At 41.3% G+C, this 14,570-nt stretch overlaps 5 protein-coding genes across 5 annotated transcripts; 1 reads left to right on the forward strand and 4 right to left on the reverse strand.

Moving 5' to 3' along the window:
* Window positions 1-434: 434 nt before the first annotated feature.
* Window positions 435-1,210, reverse strand: FOMMEDRAFT_161532 (uncharacterized protein; the record flags this gene model as incomplete). Its single annotated transcript, XM_007271054.1, has 3 exons — window positions 435-686; window positions 747-825; window positions 894-1,210. The coding sequence occupies 3 exons, from the start codon at window positions 1,208-1,210 to the stop codon at window positions 435-437; spliced, it is 648 nt and encodes a 215-aa protein (XP_007271116.1).
* Window positions 1,211-1,772: 562 nt separating this feature from the next.
* On the forward strand, window positions 1,773-2,450 carry FOMMEDRAFT_161533 (LexA/Signal peptidase; the record flags this gene model as incomplete). Its single annotated transcript, XM_007271055.1, has 3 exons — window positions 1,773-1,877; window positions 1,945-2,340; window positions 2,391-2,450. 3 exons carry the CDS (start codon window positions 1,773-1,775, stop codon window positions 2,448-2,450), a joined length of 561 nt encoding a protein of 186 aa, XP_007271117.1.
* Window positions 2,451-2,568: 118 nt separating this feature from the next.
* FOMMEDRAFT_96188 (uncharacterized protein) lies at window positions 2,569-3,239 on the reverse strand (the record flags this gene model as incomplete). Its single annotated transcript, XM_007270936.1, has 5 exons — window positions 2,569-2,648; window positions 2,709-2,867; window positions 2,929-3,027; window positions 3,081-3,117; window positions 3,171-3,239. Coding segments are annotated over 5 exons (444 nt in total), but the record flags the coding sequence as incomplete, so codon positions are not given.
* A 5,998-nt stretch (window positions 3,240-9,237) lies between these two features.
* On the reverse strand, window positions 9,238-11,343 carry FOMMEDRAFT_149073 (uncharacterized protein). The gene is made up of 2 exons (XM_007271056.1): window positions 10,934-11,343; window positions 9,238-10,804 (listed from the first exon to the last, which is right to left on the reverse strand). Exons 1-2 carry the CDS (start codon window positions 11,289-11,291, stop codon window positions 9,690-9,692), a joined length of 1,473 nt encoding a protein of 490 aa, XP_007271118.1. The 5' UTR covers window positions 11,292-11,343; the 3' UTR covers window positions 9,238-9,689.
* An 815-nt stretch (window positions 11,344-12,158) lies between these two features.
* Window positions 12,159-14,114, reverse strand: FOMMEDRAFT_129025 (saccharopine dehydrogenase). The gene is made up of 4 exons (XM_007271057.1): window positions 13,850-14,114; window positions 13,085-13,564; window positions 12,702-12,971; window positions 12,159-12,541 (listed from the first exon to the last, which is right to left on the reverse strand). The coding sequence occupies exons 1-4, from the start codon at window positions 14,011-14,013 to the stop codon at window positions 12,334-12,336; spliced, it is 1,122 nt and encodes a 373-aa protein (XP_007271119.1). The 5' UTR covers window positions 14,014-14,114; the 3' UTR covers window positions 12,159-12,333.
* Window positions 14,115-14,570: the final 456 nt, after the last annotated feature.

Consider the following 14,570-nt stretch of genomic DNA (forward strand, 5'->3'; position numbering starts at 1 on the left):
CTTTTATATTATATTATATAGTAGACACAAGTCTTTTTCTTCAAGTAAAATACTATAATAAAGTATTTACTCTCAATATATTTTTGTTAAAATATATTTACTCAATATTTAAAGCTATTATAATACATATACTGTGTTATATTCATTAATAATACTTTTAGAACCTTTATAAGATGTATAAGAATTATCTTTACTTTATAACCTTATTAAAATTCTTACAGTTGCTATATAATTTATAAATAATGTGTATTCTACTATATAAGAACTATAAAGCTATATAAGAAAATGGACTTTTCCCTGACGTGATCAAGCGTGATTTTAATTGTTATACTTACGGAGATACAGGTTAGCCAGCAGCTTACTCTCCTTACAAATTATGTAGACAACAAATACTCTATTCACAACATCACAACATTATCTTATGCATTGAGAATCTACATTGATATAGCACCTACACCACTGAGTCCTAAGGTTGCAAACTGCGACTGGAACACTGATCCCTTCCCAGAGAACGTCCTCTGCTTGTCAATTAAGAGAGCCGATAATACAATCTCGTGGCGAGCTGGAAGTGCTTGCTCTGAGAAATACATGCTAGCTGGTCTGGCACCTGGATCGATGTGTAATCTTCCTTTCGTGGACGGGATGGAAATTGCTATTGGACATGAAGGGTCATTGTCCATGAATAGCTGTTTGAGAATATGTTTTCAAGTACACTCGGCAATGAATCAAGCCAATGATTGCTTTACCTCAAGAGTCGGCATACTTTTTCTCTCTGCACTCTTCCATGTGTAAGATTCTCCGTTCCCGTCAGTGAAGGAAGCGCCTCTAATGTATAACATTGTCAGAAAAGACTTGATTATTTTAAACAGTACTTTTTGATATGCAACACTCACTGTCTATTGGACATCTTTCGGTTCTTCAACCATTTGCTCACATTCTGACTAGGGCCTCCTCGTACTGTAAGTTTGTCGCTGAGGTACATATGCCATTCCAGAGTAGCAAAAACGTTTCCTGTTGCGTCGACATATGACGTTACGGGCTTGGAACCCGACTCGTCTGTTCTGATCTCATAGACAGGTTTCTGAGGAGTGCTGGGATACACAATGTCTGTTCGACACGGATCTTTCGAGGTGAGTTGGAACTCTTCCCACTGGTCAATACCTAGTTGGAGCTGTTCACCTGAGTTGTAGGGGAGCGTAACCAGAGACATATCGTACAGGGATTTGCCCGTCATCAGCTACATCCATTATTCTGATTTTATACCTTGCCCGTGCCGAAGAGGGCTATGCACGGCAGAATGGACGGAACAAATGTGGGTCATTTGCACAGTTCGCGCAGTTGATAGAGCTACGCAAGGGCATACAAGCTCCAATTCCTGATCGCTTAGCATATGTGGCGGTAATGTCAGAAAGTGGGGTACTTCAGTAGCATTGTTTCAAGGGGGAAGGCAACCATCGCGAGATATTCCAAAGATATAGCACCTCTTTGCAGTAATCATAGCAAGAACATAAGCAGTACGATTCCTTTCCCAAGTCTAAATTTTTATGGGATACGAGATTTGCATGAACGATGTTTCACCATACCATACCATACCATACCATGATTACCTCTTCCACTTATGGAAATGGTGCTCTCTATCCTTTTTTCACGACTTTGCATCTCTTATTCCTATCCACTCCCCAAAAAAACGACCTGGACCGCCTGGATTCTCTTCATAAATTCTCTCTTCAGTATTTTAAAATGCTTGTTTAGGCCTTACTTCTGCAGAAGAAATGGCCTATGGTTTTGCGTTTCTAAGATCAATTCGCAATGGATTAAAGTCACGAAAGCCGTTTGGTATTCGGTTAGCCAAGGCGATAGTAGCTGTCCCAATTAAAGTGAGTAACCCATGCATCAGAATGGATTAATCCTCGTTTTGACCATGAACTGTCTTCACACCGTTAGATCGGTTGCGGATATATATTATTTACTAACTACGTCGGCGGACCTCGTATAGTGTGCGGCCCATCCATGCTCCCAACATTTTCTGCCTCGGAGGAATGTATCATTGAAGATGCTCTCTCCGTACGACTCGGATATTACCCAAGGCGCGGAGAACTTGTCGTGCTCGACTCACCTTATAATCCGTCTCAGCAAATTTGCAAACGTGTCATTGGACTCCCTGGCGACGTTGTCTGCGTGGATCCGTCCGGAGAGAGCGGTGAAGAGATATCCTCGGAACATGTCTTGATTCCTCCAGGGCATATATGGATTGCCGGAGATAATGCCGCAGCGTCGCGTGATTCAAGGACTTATGGACCTGTACCAATTGCCCTGGTGCGCTCAAGGGTACTAGCTAAGGTATGAAATAATATCCTGAAAGTGCTTGATCCATTCTTACACTGTGCTAGGTGTACCCACGTCCTTGGAAAATCTTTCGCGATAAACCAAGTATATTGGTAGAAGAGTAAATGGATAAATTCTCATGTCACACATGCGATTGCATAATGTCTAGGATAGTATCGAGACGTGCGCGTGTTAAAATTACAAGTGCTAGGTCTACAATGTCCGGAGGAACGAAATCGTCTATTATCGCGCGAAATTCATAGAATAACCCCCTTGGCCGTTCGGCTCAAACTTGAAATTGTCGGTTGACAGACCGAAGTTACCTGCAATCAATTAATCCTCCTCACTACCTACATCAGAGAGACGGCTCAAAATGGACTTACCAAGGATGCTATTCCCAATTCCTTTCAGCTTCTCGATCATTTCCGATGTCTCTTCCTTCTGTGCTTCCTCTATGCGAGGCTTGAGCGCTGCTAAGGAGCGTTTGGTTACGCCGATCTGTGGTGAATCGGGTGGAAGGAGTTTAAGGAGTGTGTTGTAGTCTGATTATATCCGCGTAGTAAATATCTTTACTTGTTATATGATATGGCCTTCTCAACTCACCATCCTGCGCACTTGCAAGGGAAGTCCATGAGCCGATTTTTTCGCTACACGATGCCCGTCGTTGTAGGGCTTTGATGTACTTTGGATCATCGTTGAGCGCTATGGGCATTTTACAGTGAGTAGATCGTCTCAACAAGAACTTCGAATGCTACCTTCAGAACAAGCCTTCACTGCCTCCTTGTACTCCTCCTAGTTGAACCTGTCAAATTCTAATTTTGAGCAAGCGACGCGTGATGCTCAACTAATTTCACATGGCATGCGCCGATATTGGCATTCAGCACAGCTCGTGTTTTTGCACATTCCAACTTAAGTCCTGTCAAAGGTACAGGCTCTGGCTTCTCTTCTGATTTTTCTTCAGCGAGTTTGCTCTCGCCGTGATCCTTGTCCCGCTCGTCAACGTCTTCTATTTCCGATGACGGTCCTTCGTACGGTTCGGACTCCCGTACGCGCTTCGGAAGTCTACCAAGTGCGGAGGTGTACAACGCAAGTGCTTGTGACCAGTCCTGCGACTTGAAATACTCTGTTGCTTCAAGTTTAAGTTCATTCGCGTTTTGTAAACATTTCTACGCAACGTATTAGCAACATGTGTTCTAAACGAGGAGACCGCTCAATGCACCTTTGTGAGCTGCTCGCTGTCTTCGGGAACTCCATCTTCATCTGACTCAGATGGAGCCGAGTCGACCCTGTCTGCGGGTAGCAGAGAGCTTGTGGACGCCTTTGAAGGTTCGTTGGCCATTCCTAGTTGAACGCTGTTGCTGAATGCACTAACATTGCACGTCATGAAGAATGAATGGCAGGTCTCGTGACTGGTTACCGAGCCACGTGCTGATTTGGAACGAATATCGTCAATTCGTTCAGCAGATTGACTTGTGAACTTAGTAGGATTGACATACATCAGGTGCGCTTGAGACTGACTGGAACTGAACCACGCCCTGCTTTTCTTCTTTCGTAAACTACAACAATGCCGAGCAAAAACGATGGCAGCTTGTCCTAGAGTCATAGTAAGCTTAGGCTTGGGACGTGCTCTAGCAAACGGCATTGACATTAGCCCCTTTCCTGTCTAATCCAACCCAAAGTTTATTATATCTGGTTGTTTTAGGGACAATTTGGACGAGTCCTGTGAATGAAGCAGTGGAAGTAGCATATGTGCTTGCTTGGATGATAGGCTCGTCATTGGAATTCAAGCAAAACCTTTCCCTCAATTCTTCCGGGTAAAACCTACATCAAACTAGATTGACAATGGATAAGTCTACATGTCTGTGAAAAATTGGTGTGCCATCTTATTCCTACATGTGTAATAAATAATAACGTGCCATGTGCAGGGTAGGGATATACGTGAAACAGAGACGTAAGCGTAGAAGCAGAAGAGAAATTACTGGGCTAGTCCAATACGACAACGACAACGCAACGCATCTAAATCACACAGATTGATACTGGTTGTAGGTAGTTAGCTCCCCAAGTAATGCATTAATATTGATCAACGCAGCTTATTGTCTTCCAGGAAACATTGCTTGATGTTATGATGGGAACGTGTTGTTGTTGTGTTGGCAACGAGCAAACTGACTACTAAACAAGTATCTTCTCGTTCTTTTGATACTGAAACTGTGCACATACTATTAATTTTCATCAGAGGCTAAGGAAGTGCTCTTTGCTTATAAGCTTTGCTTGGAAACTGCAACACTATAAAACTATCAATGTATGTACAGAGGGCAAGAGAGCACAACAAGAGAGCACGCCAACCAAGCCTGATTAAGGTAGCATACGAGCAATGACCTCTACTCAATCTCAAGATAAAGGGATATCACGCAAAAGAAGACAAGATCACAAGGGCCAGAAGAATACTTCGTCTAGAGAAGAATGCAGTCATTCTTCTCAGGTAGGAAGTACTAGTAGTTCTGACACGCTTGGAAATGGTCACCAAGACATTCTTGAAGGTGATATTGCTGGAGTTCTGGACAGTATAAATAGCATAGTCCTAATTACAAGAGATCTTCTGAGGAACGAAAATGAGAAAACCCTAGAAAGTATAGATGATATACTACAGAAACTTGAGAGAACAGACATTATAAAGAAGTGTAAACTGAAGAGTTATCAAAGCCAGATTAAATCAATTCAAGACAAAGTAACACAATGTAATTCAGATTCTAGAGTGCCTGATTCTATAGAGAAGTCTATTGACATAATCAAGAGTTTAAATATACAGTCTGAAAGCCTTGCACAAAAAGTTGAAAAAATGAAAAAAGGTATTAACAAAATGAAGGAGAAACAATCTACCAAGTAAGTGTTTAATAAATTAATAAATATGTGTAAACAAAATAATGTAATAAGACCAAGTGTATAATATAAAGGAAACAAAATAGATTTATCTGAACTAGATTACCTTTACTATTGTATAGACTGAGAGAGAGACAAGAAGGTAACTACTAGTGTCTCAGATTACCTTTGTATTTACTATTGTATTTGTAAAAATACAAGACTTATAAGTTAGAGTCAATCCTTACACATTTATAACATTTACAAAGATTGTAGTTATTATATTATAATAATTAGTATTATTCAGCAATATAGTTAATGTTGACTTAGTAAGTTATTTTTACACTTTGTTAAATTTACTATTTATTTTAATAATCTTTATTATAATCTTTAGTCTTATTAGTCAATTCTTTATATAACTTAATATTCTTCTTAACATTTCTTTTGTAAATAGAGTCAGATACAACTGTATCTGAATTGACTTTAATAGTTGACTTTAAAATGTTTGAAACTAATTTTTATAAATATTTAGTTTTTGTTTTATTTTTTTTTCTTAAAATTTTGTAATATAGTATTTGTACAGTTAACATATACTTTAATTGTATCTTTTATAAGATGAGTTCTAGTAATAACTATATTTATTATTTGTATTCTTAAGAATTTTTGTAAAAGTATTATTAACTAAGTTATTATTATTTCTGTTAGCTTTAGAATAACTATTTACTAGAGTAAAATAAGTATAATTTTCTCTATTAGACAATATACTATTCTAGTCCTTAAAAACCAAGGTTTGTTTGTATAGAGTTTGTTTATCTTGTCTTTAATTAAAAGCTATTTTCTTTTAACTATTATTACTAGACTAGATTCTTTATAAGTATATTTGTAATTTATAAGTGTATTAACTAATTTATAAGTATTATATAACTTATAGTAAAGCTAATATGTAAAGAGTATTTCCTCAGTCATAAAGAGTAGTAAATTATATTAATGTGTTTTTACTATAGAAATGAAGAATACTTTTTTAAGAATTTACTTTATATACATTTAAAAATAAGTATTATAATTATTATAAGTAATTAAGGAATAGAGGAAGAAGAAATATATATAAAGTACTATCTAGAAAGCTAATAGTATAACTTTGTTCTATACTATTAGTTACTCTTAAAACTAGAAATAAATACTTAATATATAATGTATTACTAAAAGTACATACTTATATTAGAATTACTTTATAAGAATTATATTCAGATCTTCCTACTTATTTGAATCAATTTTATAACTGTATCTACTATAAAGAAGTTATATTAATTAGTATTTAATAAAGTTTCTAGTATTATTATAATAACTAGTATAAATATTAGTTATACTTATGTATAAAACTTTATACACTTTTAGTCTTGTTTTGTTTCTTACTTGTTATTTTGTGTATTACTTTATAACTTGAATCAGTACTAGATTAGAGTTATATAGTAAAATAGTTAACAAGAATGTAAAACAGATCTAAAGAAAGAAAGAGAGCTCTTTTACTTACTCTCAAAAGTAAGAGAAGTTAGTAAGACTCAGAAATAAAGAACCTTAATATTAGTATAATAGAAATTACTTAATCAGACAATTAGGACAATATTTTCTTCAATTCTTTTCTTCTAACTAAAACCTATATTAAACAAATTAATAATAGATTTTACATTAGTAAATATATGAGTAAACACAGAGTACACTATAATAATAAATTACTTATACAACCTAAAAGTTGTAAAATACAGAGTGTAAAGTAAGAAAGAGTAATATAAGTGTGTATACAAAAGTAAGGATAGTAAAACAACTAGTTAGCCTTGATACAATAATAATAATACTTTATATTAAAATAATACAAAATAATTATAATATTGTAAAATAATATAAAGAGTGTTCAAAGTAGAACCTGAGTCTATATAAGAAACATTTTCAAAATAAATCTAAGCTAAAGTATAGTAGGATTTATTAAGTAAGCTAACAGATTAGTTTAAAAATTATAAGAGAAAGTTAAAATACTGTACTTAACTATATAACTATAACTGAGAGTAATGTGATACAGTCAAATTTGAGTAACTAGCCTATTTAGACAGTTACTACATAAATATTTTACTACAAATGTACTACTACATTTGTACTACTGTTTTTTTACTACTACATGTAATAGATAGAACAAATATATATATATAAGTACTTAATATAGTTTACACTGTTTTAAAAGATATAAAAAGAGTAAAAAAATTAGTACTTTATTAATACAACTTACTCTACTTGTCTACTATGTTTTTTACTATGTTTTTTACTTAAAATTTTCAATACAAATTTTTTATTCTTGTAATACTATTACAAGTACAACTCATCTGAATTTTACATTACTTGTAGCAACCTGACTAGTACTGTGTTAATGTTACAGTTACAGTTATACAGCTGAGTATAGTATTTTTAAGTAAGGTAGAAAAACTTATATTTAAATTAAAGTATACAGAATTATAAACAAAGTGTAATGTTAATATCTTTATAAGTTTTGTATTATTATACTAGTTTGTACTTTATACAGAGACTAAGAAAACAGTGTTAGACAGATTTATTAAATTTCTTGTATATTTATATATAATAATATAAAGCTAGTATATTATTTCTTACTAAATTTTCTAGTAAATAAAGTCTTCAAGTTAGTAGATTGTGTTTTCTTTGGACTGTAAAGATCTTCCTCCAATTTGAAAATCTTTGGTTTAAGACTTATAAGAGCTGTAAGTACTTGTGAAACTGTACTGTGAAATTGAACTACAGAATTTAAACTATTATTGTTCATAGGGTCAATTGTTTCTGGGTCAGGAATCTTGCATTTTGACAATGTGTCTTGCATTGATTCAAGCTGTTTTTTGTATTTTTCAAGTTTTTGTTTCCTTTCAGAACCTTCATTCTCATTGTTTTGTAACATAGTAGTATTCATATTACTGACAATACTAAGTTTTTCCTCAATAAAATCACTTAGCTCAGCTTTAGCTTCTATAACTTTTTTGCACATTTCTCTGGTTGTCTCAGTATTGTTCTCTACAGTCTGTGAACTGGAATGAGGCCTACTCTCTCTATGAGAGGAATGTGTAGATTCTTTAGTAGACAATGTACTACTGTGATTGCTAGGAGCTTGCTCTCTTTTCTGAGGCAATTCTTTATCTTGTCTTTGATGAGAAGTCATTACTTGACTGCTACTACAGTTCGGTTCAGTTCTTAATGTGCTCTATCACAATCTATACATGTGCCTGCTTTATAGGCATTGTGGACCTGACAGCAAAGGGTATTTCCTTGCCTGTAGAAAGTAGCAAATTGAATGGATGCATTCTTACTTTGTAGATGATAGATACTTCCTCTTCAAGAAGCTGCAATGAATGCACCTGGATACAAGTATTAGGATGGTTACATGTAATCGAGGAATAGAGGAGGAAGAAGCAATATTAATGTGTGCAAAGTACTGTCTGGCTGGCCAAGTCAGATGTAGAGCCGGAGTGGACAAGGCCGTTACTAAGAAGAGCATGTATTTGAATTTAAGCTACTTTGTAAGAGTCATTTCCAAGTCATCCAAGTCATCAGAATCACTTGAGTGATTGTATCCACCACGGAGTCACCGCATTGATTAGTATTGTATGAAGCTTTAAGGTATCATACTGGTAACCAGAGCATGCATCAGTTACACTCTGTGTGTGGATCTCTATACGCTTTTAGCTTTGTTCCGCTTCTTCACCGTCGTTCTATGCATTGCCCTACAACAGGAATCAGTACTGGACTAAGGCTATGTAATGAAACAGTCTACAGGAACGTAGAACGGATCTGGATAGAGTGAGAGAGACTGTTTAGTTCTGACACGACGGAAACAGAGATGTTGGTGAGACTAAGAGTTGACATAGAGAACTGTGGCACAAATACAATCGGTACATTCACTTGATCGGACTGCTGGATCTCCAAACAATTTTTTTCTTCAATTCATTCTTCTTGCTAAAACCTACATCAAACAAAACCAACAACGACATACGAGGATTTGAGTGAATGAACGCAGGTGGGATACGCTGTGATAATGATGCATTGCTCAAGGCAACTTTGTAGTAAGTAGTAAGGTACGAGGTACGACGTGTAAGGTAAGGAAGGAGTAACGCAGATGCGCGTGGAAGGAAAAAAAGCAACTGGGCCAGCCCAATACGACAACAATAACGCGGCGCATCGAAACGACACAGAGTAATTGTGGTTGCTGTGGTGTAATTCACCACACACATGTAAAGAGAGCGTGTGGGTTGCGTGAATGAAGTGCAACCAACCAGAAACGGAGACAGGAAGTTGAACCTCCCTAATCTCAAATGTAAAAGATAAAAAAATGGTCCATCTGCCAGTGCCAGTGCCAGAACCAGAAAAGAAAGCGCAGCGCAATACAAGTACACCAATTACCAAGCCAACGAGATGAGGGCGACGAAGAGCAAGTGAGCGAAACGAGTCAACCTAGGGACTCAGAATCCGCTAGGGTGCGCAAGTACGGGATGCGAGAACCCTGTACGTCCACCCTTCGACGGCATATCCGCAGGTGCACTATGTCGCCTTCGTTGCTTCTCATCCTCTTCCTCACCTACACCACCCACGAACGCAGAAGCAGATTTCGGCGGTGGTATACAAACACGACCATACGAAACGACAGTCCGTCGTCGAATCGTACTAAGCATATCGCGCGCAGTAGCCGCACGCGAGTTAAGCGCGTACAAATTCGCCTCGGTAAGCTGGACGGGGCTCGTCGATTCCGTACGCGGGACGTGCGTGATCGTTATTTGTAACGAAGGCGGTGAAGGCGAGCGAGGGGAGGTAGGCAGTGGAGGGAGTGCGTTCGTCCGTTGTCTAGCACCTCGCATCATAAGTGGGGCTGGTCCAGACGGGAGAGCAGGAAGCGGCTTGGACGATGGCGGTGAAGGCGAGCGCGACGGGAACTGAATCCGTCCCGTACATGTCAATCGCGGACGAGTCATTGACTCAGGAGCAATGACCTTCACCTCAGGTACCTCCACAGGTGGTGGTGGTGGCGGACTCTGTCTTCGCACATTGAGGAAGGCAGGAAGCGGTGCCCTTGCTCTCGCGGGCGTTGGCGAGGCAGCAGCGACAGTAGTCGCACCACCACTCGCCTGTGCGGAATACCGTTCCGTGATGTCTTCCAACGAAGGAATCGACCTCTTACGCGCATGTCCCTTCTTGTCCTGCTGCGGGCGTTCCGCCGTCGTCACGGTGATACTTGGCAGCTCAAATTGCGATTGCGGTTGTGCATAGCGCGAGGCTACCTCGGAAGTCGGAGCCGATTGTCGCACTATCGTTGGCATTGACATTGGTAATGACACTGGCTCTGGTTGCCTAGGAAGGCGAAAGTCCACCTGCTCGACCCAGACTTTACGTGCACCGCGTTCTTCAGCATCTTGGTCGTCAAGACCAAGCTTCTCGAATAAGGCGAGTGGCGAGCATAACCCAGGTGACGGAAGCGAGTAGTGGAAGATCGCTGGGGAGTCTGGAGGTGTCTTCGGAAGCGAGGTTGCCGTAGGTGAGGGAGGAGCTCCAATCTTTGACAAGAATAGAGCACGACGCTCGACTGAGGTGTACGTCCAAATCGAACAGAAAAAAGAGCAGTAGCAGTATGTCATATCAAGAAGAGAAAAAATAAAAGCAGGCAAATGTTAGCACAGCGACCAAAGAGTATGAGACATGAACGGTCACGTACGTTGCCTGGTCTTGTGCGCCTTGAGCGCCACCTCCTTCCGCAGATCCTGCTTCCTAGCGCTCGCAGTGACCCCGCGCTCCCTTGACGCGCGGAGGAGCGCCTGAAACTCCTCGTCCCTAAGACCCTTGTTCTTCGGCTGCACACTCAGCGGCCGACGCTGCGAGAGTGACCAGCTCTGCAGCGGCGGCGGCGTGAGGAGGGCCGGCCTGTACGCGTCGTCGTTGACGTCCGCGTCGCGACCAGCGGCGGATGGGAAGCCAGAGTTCATGGGGGTGAAAGGAGAGTAGGGCTCGGGCTGCGGCTCCTCCGGGGGCGCGAGCGAGATTTCAATTATGGGGACAGGTGGGGATACAGACATCTAGTTTGGCTGTCGCGCGTCAAGAGATATAGGACGGGACAGGACAAGCACGCTCTCGTCGGTTGCGAGGGAAGATAGGACAATACAATTGCTCAGTTGAGTTGGGAAAAGGTAGATGCCCAGCACCAGTGCGATCGGGAGTTGTAGTCGTGTGATTGTGGTTGCTCGAGATTGCGTTGTTCGAAATGATGGCCTGTCTGGGTTGTTGGATTCTATTCAATTGCCGCGAGAAAATACGTCAAGTCAATCAAGGAGAGAGAGAGAGACGGAGAGACAGTAACAGAGCAAAAGTAGCGTGATGCAGGTATGAGAGAAATAATATAAAATGAACCAGAACTTGCTGGGCAGGGTTGAAAAAGATGGAGCAAAAGAAATAGGAAGGCGAAAGGAGACAGAGAGAGAAGAAATGAAAGAACTTGGAGTGGGGCGTGCAAACGGGGTAAGCGAGGAGTGCTGTGGCGAGACGGATAAGGACTTTAGTACTTGTGCAGGGTGCGGTCTCGGCAAGGCATACAGGCTGCGGTGACAACGAGAGCGGCCCTGCGGAAGGTGGAGACGATCAGAGGCGAGGAAAAGCCATCGGAAAGGAGCAATGTATTATGCACACAACATCTCGTTGCCACACCTGGCCATAGCCTCTCCTCGACTTTGTTCTACCTACTGCAGACAACACAACACACACGTCCACCTCACCTCTCTTCGTTGGCCATCACATTAATACGAATCCTTCTGCTGCTGGCACAAACCATCCAAGTAGACGTAGACAGCTCCACCTCCATTTTTACTTTCATCGTATACGTATTCCTTTTCTAAAAAAGATCTCAATCCGGTATTTCGCCGTTTCACTCGCGTCGATCATCATCCATGGTGACATCAATTTATGTTTTATATGCACATGTATATCCGTGGCTCGTAGCTACCACACTAGTCCTCTCTACGTCTTCGGAACCGCAGCTACGAGGCTGCGTAAGGCTGCGTCCGCTCGCCTTTGTTACATTTTAATACTCAATAGCTGGTGCCCGCGCAGCACTTTTTGTATACTCTACACCTGCAGGTTTTCTGCCTTGACGGCCTCCGCAAGCTTTTCTCTGAACAGCTTTTCAGCATCCGTCCACACCCTCTTTTCACGCCGCAGTGGGAATTCCAATAATGACGGCAGCAGGTCCGCGCTGAACTGCTCGGAAGCCTCGCGCGGCAGAAGCGTCGGAAGATGGTCAATGGAGATGACGGAAAGTAACGGATACTCCGGTCTTTACAACCACCAAATGAATGGGCCAAGCAAGGAAGGCGAAACCAAAGGAAAGGGAAAAGGAAGATCGTCAGTAAATTAACGTACAACACTTTATATTACGGCCGTTTTTGCTTCCGAAATGGATTTATGTGTATATGAATGCATATATGCTCACTTACCCAAGTTCGACATCTACAGTAGGCTTCGGGAACGTCGTGTTGATTGAGTAAACTGGAATCGGGTTGTTCGGGTTCGTCGTGTCGCAGCTCACGTCGACGATTACGTTCAGACGCCGAGCAGACCCTGCGGCCTTAATCGTGTCATACGTAATGAACGGCGGTATAGGAGATGAGAGGTAAATGCAGTTGATAAAGATGTCAACATCCAGAATCTCCTGGAAGGGTCCTCCCTTTGCCGTCTCGTCCAGATCCCACTTCAGGATGTCATCCCTACAATTGTAAATAATAACGAACATCAGAAGAAGGTTGGGGAGACAGAAGTGCGAAAGAAACGCGTTTCATAACGTGTGCATAGCCCAAAGCAGCCGGAAAGTGCAACTCACTCGTCGAGACCGATCTTCCTCAGTAGATCGACCGCACCACGTCCACAACGCCCGAGGGCGCCGATAACGAGTGCACGCGTTCCCTTCCCACTTCCTCCAAGAGCCTTCTTCAAACTCTCAATCATGATCTCCTCATTCGCATATGGCTCAAGCGGACCTAACCGCTCTCCCTTCTTCTGAGATGCAAGCGCAAGAACGCCAGCAGCAGCACCTGTAAACCCCGCATAGAACCCAAACGCTGCGACCCGTCTCCCTTTCTCATCAGTCAAAAACTCCAAATCATACAACGTCCCCCCACCGCGCGCAAACCGCGCCAACACCTTACTCCAACCCGCCTGCCGCTTGTAGCAGTGTGCGAATTGGATGTGTGTGTGCGCGATGGGTTCGTCTGAGGATTCCGGGAGCTCTTTGAGCCCGATGATGGGTATGTCCTTGGGCGCGGACGCCCAGGACCAGTTCTCTACCAGCTTACAGCCCACTCTGCATGCGTTCCGTTGCGGTGCGTCGTGTTCGGCGCGGAATAGTGAGGGGTAACGTGATCGTTGTCATGGGTTTGAGAGTGATATATGTGCGGTCCAGCGACGGAACGGGACGCGTTCGAGTCGGGTCAGTGATCGCAGATTCAGTATGAATGCAATGCAATGCAGATTGAGCGTCGATTCATCACAAGGTTGCAGTTGGAATATGAGCGAAGCGAGAAAATAAGAAAGTAATTAAACATCATTAATATTCAAATGGAGCAAGGAGATAGGACAGGTTGCTTACTTTTCGTATTCAGAATCGTCAAAGATGCGCTGCTCGTCGCATTCGACGAAGATTTCAAACCCGGCATCGATGAGCTTCTTGGCAGTTGTTGGTGTCAAAGCTGCTCGCCGCTCAAGAGGCTTCTTCTCTGCGCGTAGCCAGAGTTGTGGTCGTGTGGTTGCCATGTCTAGTAACAAGCACCTTCCTCGTCTATAGAAAGAATCTAGGAGTCGTCTAAGCTAAGAAAGAGATGTATACTCAAGAATACCGATGGTACTTGTATGCGTGTTTCCGTAATGAGTCAAAATTCAAGTGACTCGCTCTCGAGTCTCGTAAAATTTAGCAATCGTGCGAAAGAACCACCTAATCAATATATTATACAATCACCGCTCAAGGTTAAAGTTCATCTTGGTTCACTTCATAACTCTCCAACTCACCGTATTTACTATTTCTTCCGGCGTTCTAAACTCTCTTCCACCTCAACGACGATGAGAAAAATCCTCGAATACATAAAGAAGCCCACAACAACGCTACAGAAGAAATAATCTGTCTGTACCCGCTCATCACTCATCTCATCATTTATCGGAAGATCGAAGGTGCACCGAGCACTCCGAACCCTACGCGCAGAGATTTTCAATTAAGATGCGGTTCGGAATGTGCCCTCTCCCCGTCTCACAGCAACAAAACTCCGTAAATTGTGGTTACGAATTTCAATTGTTTTGTCGACTTGGTTCGGTTCCCT

The sequence above is a fragment of the Fomitiporia mediterranea genome (genome assembly GCF_000271605.1).
Source record: "Fomitiporia mediterranea MF3/22 unplaced genomic scaffold FOMMEscaffold_15, whole genome shotgun sequence".
NCBI classification, from domain to species: domain Eukaryota; kingdom Fungi; phylum Basidiomycota; class Agaricomycetes; order Hymenochaetales; family Hymenochaetaceae; genus Fomitiporia; species Fomitiporia mediterranea.